We start from the raw sequence: 13,890 nt of genomic DNA on the forward strand, positions 1-13,890 counted from the left end.
CGATTGCCTGGCATCAGTCGCAAGTCAAGGCTTCTCTCTGCCTTTAAGCAAACCAAAGCCAGCGAGGGTAGGCAACGCACCGCAGCGTCCATGCAGCAAACCTCGCCTCTGCACAGCCCGGGACATCCCTGTCCCATGTCCCCGCTGACCCGGCACTCAGCTGCGACACCACGAGCCCGTCACGAACGGGCTCAGCTGAGGATTGGTGTTTTCAGATAACCCATAAAACCTCTTTCCCGGTGGGATGAAATGAAATGAAACTTCGTCATGGCGAGGCTTGTTTCCAGGTTGGCTGTGGCTGCAGGCTGAGCAAGCAGCGCTTTCCCTTGCTGCCCACCCCAGGGCAGTTCCTCCAGCCCAGCCCAGCCCCTGACCTCAGCCAGCACCAGCCACACGATCCAGCCCCTGCAGGGACTCACTCCCAGCACTTGACGGCATCAGCCCTGCACCCTTCACCCACAAAAAAAAAAAAAAAAGTACATTTAGCAGTTTCCATTTGTTTGCTCTTTAAATAATTGTTTCCTTATCGCTATTTATTTAGATCCCTTTAAATTTCTGACAAACCTGCTTCTCAGGCACCGTCACCCGCTTCCTCCCACCCTGCTCCCTGCGCTGCCCGCAGGCAAGGCAGAGCGGCCAGGCTGCACGGCCGCAGCACGGCTGGTGCTGGGAGAAGGGTCCCCTGCTCGGGGAGGTACCGGGATGCTCCAAAGCCGTGGTTTGGGGAGGCTCGTCCTCCTCTTCCCATCCCACCACGGACCACAGCAGCCGAGACGGATGCTTTGGGGCTGCTGCTAAGTCCCGCCAAGCTCGGGGGACTCGGGGGAGGCATTGCAGCGAGGGGGTCGGGAAAGAAGATGGCATTACACATTCACTGCCCACCACGGAGAGGTCCCGGAGCCGCTGCACGAGGCCTTTGCTGGGGACTGGAGGGGGCGAGGACGAGCCCGGTGCCACCCAAGCCGCCCTCCTCTGCCTGCGGTGCCCTGGGGTGGGTGAAGCGATGGGCGCTTGCCCAGGTAGCCAGAAAGGCAGCGGCAGCAGCTGGCCACAATTGCCCAACACTCCTCCGTGCAAAGTCCAGCCAAGCACCGCTCTCAGCTATTAACAGCACCAATTAGAGCGGCACCCAGAGCTGCTGGGGGTGAAGGCGGGACGGGTTCAAGCGTCCCACAAGCGTGGACAGGGGACGTCCCTGCAGCCTCGCTGGGGACAGAGACCCTCTCTGCTGTCGAGCTCCGGAGTGTCGGACATCTCTCGCTGTCACCTACTGGAGCGGTTCAGCGTCCTGCTGGGGTGCGAAGGGCTCGTCCCTGGGGTCACCTCCCGGGGTCCTGTCCAACACCTCCCTGCGGTTTTGGGCTTCGCTGCCGCAGGTTGACGTCACAGCCCAGCCTGCAGCTGTCAGAATTAATTGAGGAAATCCAGCCATGACAAACAACGAGGAGGGAAAACGGGGCAGATTAGATAACGAGGAATGCGAGGTTCTTGCTGTATTTTCCCCCTGGATGGCAAGCCTTGCCCACTCACCTGGGCACAGACCCTGCTGAGCCTGGGCTGCTCCTCGCCAGCAGCACAGGGAGCTCGGCCGCAGGAGAGGCTGAAATCCCCCTTCTGTGGGATGGCTTTCCTAAAAAAGGGTCTGGCTTACCCCAGACCCCAGGTTTGGGTGTCCCCTCCCACAGAGCCGTGCATCGCCCTGGGGCGGGCGGCGAGAGCAGAGCATGGTCCCCCGCTCCCCATCACCGCCGGAGGAGACACGGGGGTAGGTGGGACCGACCGCTACGAGGGGGCATGGGGGGACAGGACCTGCTGCTTCGTCCTGGTGGAGAGAGAGGCAGGGCAGGGTCCTGGCCAGCAGAATTACTGTCCCCGCTGCACCGTAACAGGCACAGGGTCCCAACAAAGGAGAAACTCTCACCCCTTCCTGCCTGGCCGCATCCGAGCCTCCCCATCAGACCAACGTTTGGCTCCAGGTTGTGTTACCCAGCCCCCCTTTGCTCCCCAGCAGCACATCACCCGCCAAACTTGGACACAACAGGGACCCACTGGCGTTCAGACACCTTCCTCCCCCCCGCTGATGGGACATCTCTGCCTTTAGGGCATCACAGCCCTGTGGAGGTCCTGCCTGCGCCGTCCCTGCCCAGCGCCCCAGCCCCGCAGAGGCGGTGACAGGCCAGGTGACACAGTGCCACCCCACTGCCTAGTGGGACCAGTGTGGACCACACACCCTATGCACCCAGAAACGTGCAACCCCCTCCCCAGCCCGGCACCGTGCTCGGTGCAGGACGGCAGCCGCTCCGGAGGTGCGTGGGGATAGGGCTCATGTCTGGCTGGCCACAGTCACCAGCAGGTCCCAAAGCCTGGAAAAGCCACTCCAGCAGCTCTGGAGGGTTTTGCAGATGAGGAACAACCTCAGCTCCCTCTGCTGGCACCTGCTTCAGGCCAGGCCCTTCTCTGGCAAACCCTGGTTATAAATAACATCTCCCAGTGCCATCCCGCAGCTCTCCCTACCCGAAGGAAACGGTGCCACCCGTCCAGCCCAAAGCCGGGGAGATGCTCCCCAGCTCCTGCCACATGCTGCGACCAAGCACAAGCAGCCTGTTAAGCAGAAGGACACACAGCCCATCCGTCCAGCCTGCTCAGGGTATTAATCCTTGTCTTACAGATGAGGAAACTCATCTGTAAGGGTCGGCCGGGTTGGTCTGTAAGGGTTGGCGAGGGTCGGCCGGGGCAGCAGCAGAGCTAGGGACAGCAGGGATGAGCTGCAGCCCCGCTGCACGCCCACGCAGAGCTGGGGAGCAAAGACAAGACACCCACGAGCTCTCTTTCTGGTATTAAATGAGCCCTGTGGGACAGGGGATGGTCCCACAGCTGGAGACCTGCATGGGGACTCAGGACCTCCTGCCTCAGCCTCTCTCACCTATAAAACACAGCGAGCACTGACCTCGCTGGGAACAGACCGGGGTACGCAGCAGCCCAACCTTCCGGCCAGGTGTTTTTCACCAGCTGCAGGGTAAAGCATCCCCGGCCGTCACCACCCCACCAGCAACGCACGTCATCGCCCCCGCTGTAGAGGGGCGGAGGGGAAAGCGCGTGGGCACGATGCTCAGCCCCGACCCACCCTGCTCGACCCACGGTGGCCGTGCTCCAGAGCAGCAGCTGGGAAGCAGGAGCCTTGTTTTTAAGTCAATAAAGGGAGATTGCTATGGAGACACCGCAGCCGCCAGCGCCAGCGGCTCTGCAAGACATCCTATATGGCCTTCCCCACCCACGCACCTGCTCTCCTTTTGGCCGTCCAAATTCGGGGTTTGCTTGGAGTTTATGGACACTTTAACAGTGTTTTCAACAGCTGCCTGCAAGAGATCAGTGGCTCTGGAGAGTTTTACAGTGCCTTAGGAGGTGCATCGGCATCACTCAGCTCATTCCTGCAGGCACGCAGCTCTCCCGGGACAGTATGCATGCCTTAACCAGCACTCGGAGTCAGCCAAGCAAGCTAGCACAGGGCTGAGCCCTGCCAGCAAGCGGGAAAGCTCTTGAGGTTTTTATCCTTGTTTGTAGAGATCCTTAATGAATTCCCATGAACAGCAGATCTAGCACAGCCCCAGAGATGAAGAGCTGGCACTCGACTGCTGGAAAACACGCACCACTTGGTGAAGGAGAAAAATGACGTCCTATCTCCAGCCTCAAGCTTGTTCAAACACCCTCAGCTTGAATGGTAACACAGCTCAGCTGGGAGAAGAGCCCAGGCAGCCCCCGGGGGCCTCTGGAAGGTGGTTATCCAACTGGTTTTACGCAGAAGGTGTTCAAACATACAGCCCTGACCGACAGGAGCCAGGACTGCTGCCTCCGGGAAACTCGTGAAGTGTAAAAGCCAAGCAGTGAGCTTTTCCTCTGTCTGGAGGATACCTTGTCCAGGTCAACCCCTCCACCCAGGTCCCAGCATCGCCCTTTTCCCAACACCGTCACCATGGCAGAAGACGGAGTCGTGATTTCTACGGTGTCACCGACTCGCAGCACAGCCGAGCTGCCTCACAGGATGCTGCACCAGTTACTCCATTCATTAATAGGTGAAAAATGTACTTCCCCCCCCACCCACACACTTAAGCCCTTTAAGTTATTGTGAAGGTATCACTTCTGCAGGGAAGACATAATAAAAATAAGGAAATACTACAAATGAGACAGCTCTTAAGCCAGCCCTGCTCCGCGCTGCTCTGCAGAGCTGAGCCCACAGCATTCCATGGGGCAAACAAGGCTGGTCCTTACCTGTGCGTGCCATCTGCTTCCTCACTTGGTCTCCGCTGCGTGCTTTTACTACTCAGCTGTTTTATGAATGGGGTAGGAAACGTTTGAGATTAGATTTCCTTAAATAATTTCTGTTTAACCAGGTATTTTCCAACTAACACACAGGCGGAGCACATGAATGACAGATTACAGGTTACAAACAGCTTCCAGAGAAAGCCTACACTAAAAGTTATTCCTGACCCCGTGTACGTACGCGCAGATGCCACGCTCCTTCCCCACAGACTCCCTCACAGCATCCCCTTCGCCAGCATGGCCTGGTTTCCCACTTGGCCTCTTAATATTTCACTGCGCATCCCCAAAGGATTTGCAGAGAAGAGCGAGCAGAGGGAAGACGAGATGAAGTGAGCACGAATCCCTGCCTTAGCATCTTGCTGTGCGCTGCAGGCTGCGTGCCGCGATTTAGTGGGCATAGCAGGTAGAAGGGGAAAAAACCCAAAAATAAAAATCACAATTTTTATTTTTTTTCCTGCTGCAGTTCCAGCTGCTGCTCCTGGAAGGCAGGGTGGTTGCTGGAACCCTCGAGCCCACACCTGCGGGTACGAGGACATGCAGTGATGCCGTGGAGGTTTTGGAGCACATCCTGCACTTCGCTCTGCGGTCAGCGGGGCAAGCAGGGCACCCTCCAGCCAGAAACATCGGCAAAGAGGAGCACGGGCACGCGGCGAGGCCGGGGGGATGGAGCCGTTCGGTCCGGGGCACTACCCAGCGCACTGAGCACGCCTTCCTCGCTGTAATTCATCACACACAAACCCATACAGGGGAGAACATCCTCCTGCCTACCGCGGCATCGCTTCAGGGACCAAAAAAAGCTGCTTAAAACCAGAATTATTGTTATGACTTTTAATGCACAATGATCTGGTTCTCCTAAAAAAAAAAAAAAAAAAAAAAAAAAAAAAGCAGAAAAAGCAAACCCGAGTAGTTCATAGGTGACTGCGGCAGCCGTTTGACTTGGCCTCCTGCCTTGCCACCCTGCACCACACCCAGCCTCCGCGCAGGGATCACGGTGGTAGGATGACCTCCATTATAGCAATCCCTCAAGTTATTTGCCTGCTCAGGAGATAGTGTTAGAAGGTGTGATGGTATTGTCCCGTACTGGCAGACTTTGACAGGTTGCAACCCTAAAGATAAACATTCTTTCAAGCAAAAAACTAGTAAATGAAAAGTTGGGCAGAGACAAGGGGAGGCAATCCTAACCTACCCAAACAGATCAGTCTTAAAGACACCCGTGCGCACCAAGAGCTCAAGGGGTGCATTCTTTTCAAGGCACAAAATAAATACCCGTAGGCACAGGTAGCAGGATGTCTGTTCCCAGTAAGGCTTTCAGTCAAGCTTAAACAGCCCATGAAAGCTCCACGCATTTATTCAAACGTTAAAAGGCAAACCCAGAGCACACGTATTGAGGCTTCTTGCAAGGATTAGTTACAAAGTCACATGTAAGCAAAAGAACAGCTTCAGCTAAGCTGCTCCACAAGGCAAACGTTTGGGCTGGGTGTCCTGAGTGGTAAGGCCTTGCTTGGGAAATAGGCTCAGCCCGAGATGACCAGGCTCACCAAAGCAGACACCCTCACATGCCCCCATCCTGATACACAGGAACACTGGATGTTCCCTTAGTGATAGTAAGAAAAGAAAAAAAAAAAACCAAACTTCCTTCATTCAAAATTCCTCTCCGCCTCGCCAAGAGACTCATGAAACAGCAGGTCTGCTCTGTTTGCTGTTTGAAGTCTGAAGCATCACCACGTACTGCACCAAAGCTCCGAGTAAAGTGCCGGGATGTAAATAAGCCACGCAAGGAGCGTTTAAGGACCCAGCTGCGGCTGCAGCACTGCTTTGTGCTGGTGACCCCTGTATGAAGATCACTAAAACCCAGATTTCCACTCCTCCTCACGTCTCTGGGTGCTGCCTCCCCTCCTGCTTCAGTCCCGATTACAGCTGGAAGGCGCCGGCAGCACGGTGCTGAGCTGGTGCTCACCTCCATCCCCTCCACCGCCCAGCCGGGGCACCGGCACGGCGCTGAGCCCCAGCCATCCCCTCGCACGCACCGGCTGAGGACCGGCGCAGGCAGGAGACACAGCATTATCGAGAAGTTACCTGGCCTTGTACCGAGGGACATCCACTACCGACATCGGTGAAGAGGTATAACCACGTGCAGTAACGGTCTGTACCGGCACCGTGCACCCGGTGCAGCCCCGGTGGGAATGCTCCTCCAGAAACGGGTGCTGCGGTGAGCCCCCTCCCTCCTTCACAGGCTCTCCTGCCCCATCGCCTTTCATACACAAAAAAATCTGTATGGGGCTCTCGGCCACCCTCGTACCCATCCGCCTGGACTGGAAAGGTTGGTTGATAAACTCAGTATGCACTGAATGTGTTTGGTTGGTTGTTGTTGTGGGGGGTTTTTTCGTTGTTGTCCGTTTTTTTGTTTGTTTTAAGTGATTTGGGGTAAAGACAGGGCTAGAACTGGGTTTAAGGACACTGCCTTAGCGTCTGGAAACACCCTGGAGAGAGAAGCAAGCCGGGTACGTTTAACTACAAGATGACAGATTCAGAAGTTTTTGCAGCTTCAATAAAACTCTCAACAGCTACAGAACTTTTTTTTCTGTGTTAATTTAATCATACAAATATCATTTATACATTAAGGAAAAAGCTTCCTTTCTTTTTACCCCCAATGTGCTATCATAGGACTTCTCCCAGACTCAATGAGGCAACACACCATCCTGTTCTACACATGCACTCCCCCCGGAGAGAACAGACAGGCTGCAGAACCACCCACGCACTCACACACGAAAAAAAAATTAAACACACAACAGAAACCCAGAGGTGGGACAGCGTGCATTTCCTAACCCTGCAGACTCCAGCCGCTCTCGTGCCCACGTGCTCTCTGACCACACGGCTTTGCCCCGCGGTGGGGGAGCCGCAGCTTCCAAACCTTGGAGGGATCCGAATCCAACGCTCCTGAGATGTGGGCAGCAGATTCCAGCTCCCCCCCCCCGCCCCCTAATGTGGCATTGCCAGTTTTGGGCTAGTCCTAGGGATATCGTGCTTCGGTTTGCCTAGGCTGAAAGAGGGTGCCGGGGCTGCCATTGCTCAACTCGTATCCGCGATACGACACATCCTAAGTGGCTCACGATGACACAGGGATCCATTTAGAGACCATCAGAGATGTTCTGCATTATCTTTTGTCTTTTGGAGGGGTGGGGGGGTAAGGAAGATCTCTCTTTCCCTCCTTCTCAGGACTTCAAGACAGATGGGTGTTAATCAGACTGGAGCCAGGTGCACCCTCCCATACCAGTGGGTACCAGCCCCATCCCTCCCCCAGTCAGGAACACCAGCCTCACTGGGATAACAGCCTCTTTACTGGTTCACCAGTCTCAACCCAGTAAGGATTTCCTCCCATCTCTAACAGGCCTGAGTTCTACATGCGTAACTCACCCAGATCGGGTTGTCCGAGCCACCGCATACACTTCAGGCTCAACAAAATATTTGGCATTCAGCACTTCTGAAAAATCAGGCCATTTGTTTCATGTATCTGATGTTAAGACTCCGTGAGTTTGAATGCATCAGCCCTACGGAAACCAATACAATCACAGAGCCCTGAAGTCACCTGGAAAGAGCTTTGCAGAATACATCTCAAATACCCCTATTTAAAAGCTGGAAACCTGACAGCAAGAGCAATTTGAGGGCTGGCTGCACCACGAAGCTCCAAGGAACCAGAGGAGATAAAACCGCCTTTGGCCTCAGCGAAACAGTTTTTACTCGAGGAAAAACCCAGAGGTAGAGCAACCACTAATTTAAACATTCTTCCACTGTCACAGACAGGGTTACAACCCCAACCCTCAAAGCATGCAGAGCTCTGTGCGATCGTTTGCAGAGAGATCGTTCCCGCAGACAAGAGCGCTCACGCTCAGCTACCTGGGGAAGAGCGGTGATGTGAGCAGCAAGAGGTTGCGGATTTCAGCAGCAACTCGGATCTGGCCCGGCCTTTCTTCACATCCTGGAGTAAGTGACCCTCGTCACAAGGACACCACGGATTGAAAACACTCAAGAGAGAGAATCCAGGTCTGTGCAGAACAAGTATGCCTTCTGAGTGGGAAAGCACACGATTACTTGGGGTGCATGCAAGATTTTTTTTTTTCAAGAAAAAGGGAAAATTCAGTCTTAGGAGCAGCACAGGAACACGATGTGGCAGCCATTACATACGGGAGGAGCATACGTGACTGGGAGCCGAAGAAAGCCAGCGTGGGGGTATCCGAGTTCATGGGTCCCCCAGATGCCTCAGCTGACGCAAGGCAAAGGTTGCAGCACCAGCGATAACATACAGACTCAGATCTTAATTTTCCCCCCCTTCCACTATACAGCTGATAAAAGGAGCTAATAAAGATAAGGAATCACCATGTCACTTGGACAAACAGCAGTCTCCAGTGTTTTAGATGCCTTCAGAAGGGAAGCGGCAGTATTGCAAGAGGTGTGATGGTCAGGTACGTGTCCATGCCTTCAGAGCCTGTCACGCAAGCCACCTGCTCTGAACGGAGGGACCGAAGAAAGAATCCACTTGCCCACGCTACGCTACAGTGATGCAAATCATCCCCTAGATCGAATGCTAAGAGGACATAACTAATCCAAGGCAAAATGATGTTACAGGACAAGAACCAAACACTACAGCTGCACTGAGCAGCGCAGCACCGCCTTCCACGGGTTCACTCTGGATCTTAACACTCACCCAGTTCTAGCAAGCTGCCGAGACAGACCCAGGTGCTCACCAAACTGCAAGCGCAAATGGCTAGTAGTCCAAATCCTGCAGTGCCTCTTTTATGCAGATGATTTCTTACACTATACTTGTTTCTCCCAGCAAACAGATTTTGAAGGGAGACTTAGATAACAGTGACCCTTAACAACTGAACCTCTGAAATACAAACAAAATCTGTCCAATTCTTCCTCTGTCGGATACAATGAACTCCCACTGTCCTCCACAAGATCCATTTGTATGCACTAAGGCAAGAGAGTCCTTGGTGGCTGCAATGAAAATGAATCCCCCATTCAAAACCAGCCAAAAAATACAACTAGGCAAGAGCAATCAGCGTAAAGCCACGCACCATGCAGCAAGCCTGCGCTCTGCTCCAACAAGGAGAACAAGAGTCTTCACTGGAAAGATTTGAAGAAGGTAGTGGGAGCTTTGCATATTACTTTGGCAGATGGCTGTTCCAGCCTTGTTCACCTTTCTGAGTAAGATGGTGTCCCCTCACCTCGCTCCCCTTCAGCAGGATCTGTGCTGACACAGCACTTCAGAAATCCACCACAGCACTCAAGGCCCTTCTGCCTCCCCTCACACTGGACTTCCCAACCCATAACTGGAGGAAAATACATTGGAGGAACAGCAGAGCAACCCAAATCTTCAGAGGAGCGATTCCTCCTCTAACACCAAGCCCTGGAGAGCCCAGCTAGAAGGTAAGAGCCTCAACAAAGCTACAAGCCAGGACGATAAAGGCGAATTAATACAAGGCGACAGAGTGGAATCCAGCTGATGATGCTAACTCTTGCTCTGCATTCAAAAACGCAAACAATTAGCCTCTAAGCTAATACTTTATCACAGGAGAAATGAATTCAAACTTATACTCTATAAGAGAGAGATGGGAGATTCAAAATTAAAAGGACATGACTTTTGTGAAGCTTTGCAACTACTACCAAGTGAATTACAGCTACAGAAAAAGAGTTTCCTCTTGGCACAAGACTGATACGCTTGCTTGGTTGCTCTAGGCACAGCTACTGTACATCAAGAGTTAACAAAAAGATATTTTAAAATGCTAACCACATAGGACAGCTTTGGAACTTTAATAAGTCTGTTTCTTATTAATATGGGTGCGTATTTGTGTGTACTTCACGTACAAGGGGAAGGGAAATGAGCCCTCCATGTTATCCTAGAAGTCCCAGTCTTTCTCTCCAACTTTGATACTGAGACCTGGTCTTCAGCATGGTTTCCAACGACATGCAGGACAACTAACAGCAACACCCAAACCAAAAGGAAAAAGAAAAAAAAATAAAAGAAGATTAAAAAGTTGGTAACTAAACCCAGCAGATGATATTAAAAACGCAGAGCTGGGTGCAGACCCAACGTGTCATTAAAAAAATGTCTGACAAAAAGAAGTCACTGCGCAAACCCCAGAAGATGTTAAGCAAATTCCCATTCGGTAGCAAGCAAAACATGACAGTTCCATAAAAATGCACGCTGTCCCTTATTTAAAAAAAATATGAACAAACAGAAATTAAACATTTCCTTAAACTACAACCGCTCTGTAGGCAAAATATTTTTTTTTAAAGATGGCTTTTTCATTTTCATTTTTTAAACTTCTTTTTAAGCTACCTAATTATGTGTGAGAATGATTTCTAAAAAAACCCCATGGTGTTGGTATATTTTCTTTCTCATAGCATTTAACAACACTCCTGAAATCCAGCATTCACACATGCATACTTAGATTTCGTATTTTCCTCTGGAAACAGCTAGTCTTAAGTTACGGGGCTTTTGTTTTTTCTTCTTTATCCAGAACACGGAGGCAGAGAAGGGGGGGTCCACGTTGTGTCTGTCTGCCACATGAATCCCCCTCCCTTCCCCCCAAAGTCAGTTCTTTGTTAAATTCTCCTGTTGTCGATACCCGTTTTGTGTTTTTGTGTTTTAAGACTGTCCGAAGGGATAAGGACCGTGGAAACCCTGAAAGAAAGTTGGAGACATAATCAATTTCAATAGGCAAGAAATAAAATCGATTCACTGTACGCCTACAAATACTGACCATCCCATCCCAGTACTTCTAAACCAAATGCAACCCTTTCCCCACCAAGATGACCTTTACTGTCCAGCCTTATGAAACACTCTTAAAACACAGGTTTTGGTGTTTGTAGCTGGTTTCCCCAGAGACGTCAGATGCTAGCTACTTACCTCTTTCAGGTGCTATTTAGGCCAGGTAATAGTCAGGTGTTACTGGGCCACAAAGTAACTCGTGGTTATTTTCTACACCACAGCAAAAATCCCCTATAGATGCTACAATACCTGCGAGGTCAAGCAACTGCAGTTTCACAAGTCTATTCTAAAGATTATAGTAAACAGTTAAGTAAGAGGCTGTAACGGGTAGAAGAGTCTGTTTAAGAAGAAAAACAGGATTTGGAAATCCACACTCCCACAACTGCCACTTCCGCTCTCTCAAGATAACAATACACATTTTCCTCAAGTGAAAATCAACCACAACATTTAACCAAAAAATCAAAATGCTTACTACAGAATCCATTTTCCCTCCTTTACATCCTGAAGTGAGTCACCTAAATGACAGGTCTAGTAACAGGTCTCAAATTAGCAGGAACTCCTTTCTGTAATTTCTATTGTTCACATCAGCTATCCAGGGTTCCATCAGGAAGCAAAAGAAAGTGACCAACAGGCAGGCAAGAGATCTCTCAAGTCACAGGGATATAAAGTTTGTCATAATGATGAAGGTACAAACCACACACAAAATCCTCCTGTAAGATCCAGACACATACTCGGGTCAGAAGTGAGACGAGGGAGAAAAGCTCATTGTATTTCAGTGTCAAAATTGGAAGACCATTATGCAAATGCTTTTTTTGACACAGTCCAGCTTCTTTCCAGCATGCTGATGAGTAAGACAGCCGAGAGCCCAATTAGCACAAAGCCGTTCTCGGTCTTTAAGTGAAGCTCTGACTTCAGTTTTCACCATTTTGCCTTTAACAGGGCAAATCTCAAAGGAAACACAGTTTCCTACATGTTCTCCTACAACTCTGTAACCACCTCGCTGCATGAGCCACAGAGCCATGAAGCAATGAGTCTTTAACATGACTCGTATAAAGAAAGTACCAACTTCATTAGCGTAAGCCCAGTTGCAAAAACCCAAGTTCAAGAGCTCTGTTGTATATCTACGTTCTAAAGGAAGTGCTATAAAAAGCCTATAATCTTGCTACAGCTGGTGAGAAAAAGTTAATTCTTTAGGCTATATCAGGTGGCAAAATACAAGACGATGGTAAAATGAAGCATCTATCAGCAGCTCTCAAAATTCAACCAAGAGAGGAGGATTAGCAGACAATTAAACAGGACATCTCATGAACTGCGTGGGAAGTATGGAAGACTGGAAACTTGGAAATTGGTGTTTGCAGATAGAAATACATGAGAGTGATGGAAAAACAAACACGCTTCTACCCTAGGAATATGCTGCACTCCCAGTTTGTAAAGCTTGCTTTTCAAAAGATAACACCCAGCAGATTCCAGCACAACAGTTCACCTTAGAAAGGAGAAGCTCCCACCAAAATCAAGAGACTGAGATATTCGACATTTCCAAAAAATACAGTCACTGAAACAGGGGGAAGGGGAAGAGCAGAAGAGAAACATTAAAATAATATGAATAGGTGCACAAAAAACCCCCAGAGGACACCCCCCCCCGCCAAGAAGTAAAACAATGTTATAAGCAAGATCCTAAGCAGTCTCACCTCAAAGGGGTTAAACTATTGTACTTACTGCTCTACAGAAGAAAAACAGGATTTGTTGCCGATTACCTGTACAGACCCATTTACCAGAATTTGCTTCATCTTTTAGTTACCTGCACATAAGGGTTTGTTTGCAGACACTGACTGGCAAGCACTCACAAGCCTCATGAGATTGCTTTCAACATCAACTGCTCCCAGCCGCCTGCCCGCTCTGCTGGGGCCTACGCCTGCACAGCAGAGCCAGCGTTGCACCATTTCTGTGTTTCACAGTATGTCTCACAGGCAAAACCTCGTTGAGTTAACTTGTGCACGCCGTAAGCCAAGACATCTGCATCACCCCATGACATAAAAGAATTAACACAGTTAATCAGTACGCGGTCCAGAGTCCTCAGCTTAAGTCAGGCACGAGAACAGTTCATCAGTCTTTTCGTATGCAGAGACCCTGCGAAGAGGCTATTAACCTTGTTTTCAGGGAAACCCTCTGGATCTTCAGATACTGCTTTCTGTAGCATCTAATTTAAAGCTCCACAATTATGCTAATCACGTGTTAATTAAAACCAGAATTTAGCTCACCTTCAGAGTGTCGGATTACTAAGTATATGCAGCTTTGTACCACTTGCTACACTTAACAGGCTGACATCTCTAGATGAGCATCGCTCACAAGCAATTCCAAGAACAGTCCCAGAACCTGTGACCAAGGTTAGCTTCTCCTGATGCAATAAATTTCACCAAGAAGAAAAAGCTCAAAATCTTTCCTTGTGGGATTGCCACTCTTCACTGCATTTCACTTACCCGTGAGATTTATTAGTGTACGTGAGAACTTACAAAATTAAAAAATACTTGTTTTTCTTTAAGATCGAGTGTAGGCTTGGTTTAACATCAGACCCTGAGCAAGAAACTGTTACTCCCCTTTGTGAAATGAGAATACTTTCCTTCTTCTTCCTCAGTAAGATGCAAGCTCTCTGCAGAGCAATCGTTTCTCATTACATTTATTCAACGTGCACAGTGTGTCTTGATACCTGAAAACTTCAGTTACTGCTGCAACGCAAATACCAAACTCCATTACATGACATTTTCAAGAATAATTATCCCTTGTATGCAATGTTTTACATCATA

General features: G+C 50.2%; 1 protein-coding gene across 4 annotated transcripts in view; it reads right to left on the reverse strand.

Moving 5' to 3' along the window:
• Window positions 1–13,890, reverse strand: part of ILRUN (inflammation and lipid regulator with UBA-like and NBR1-like domains) — a 45,165-nt gene that overhangs the window by 3,390 nt on the left and 27,885 nt on the right. For 2 of the 4 annotated variants that reach the window (XR_012778492.1, XM_075521830.1), the window contains exon 5: window positions 8,634–11,002. The exons of 1 other annotated variant lie outside the window; for it this stretch is intronic. Coding sequence is in view for 1 of the 3 variants with exons in the window: in XM_075521830.1 (XP_075377945.1) it covers window positions 10,967–11,002 (36 nt within the window). In the remaining 2 variants the exon portion in view is untranslated. Of the gene's footprint in view, window positions 1–8,633; window positions 11,003–13,890 lie in introns of those variants that run through there. One more of the 4 variants, XR_012778491.1, reaches the window with a different exon arrangement.

Source organism: Mycteria americana, chromosome 20 (assembly GCF_035582795.1).
Source record: "Mycteria americana isolate JAX WOST 10 ecotype Jacksonville Zoo and Gardens chromosome 20, USCA_MyAme_1.0, whole genome shotgun sequence".
NCBI lineage: Eukaryota > Metazoa > Chordata > Aves > Ciconiiformes > Ciconiidae > Mycteria > Mycteria americana.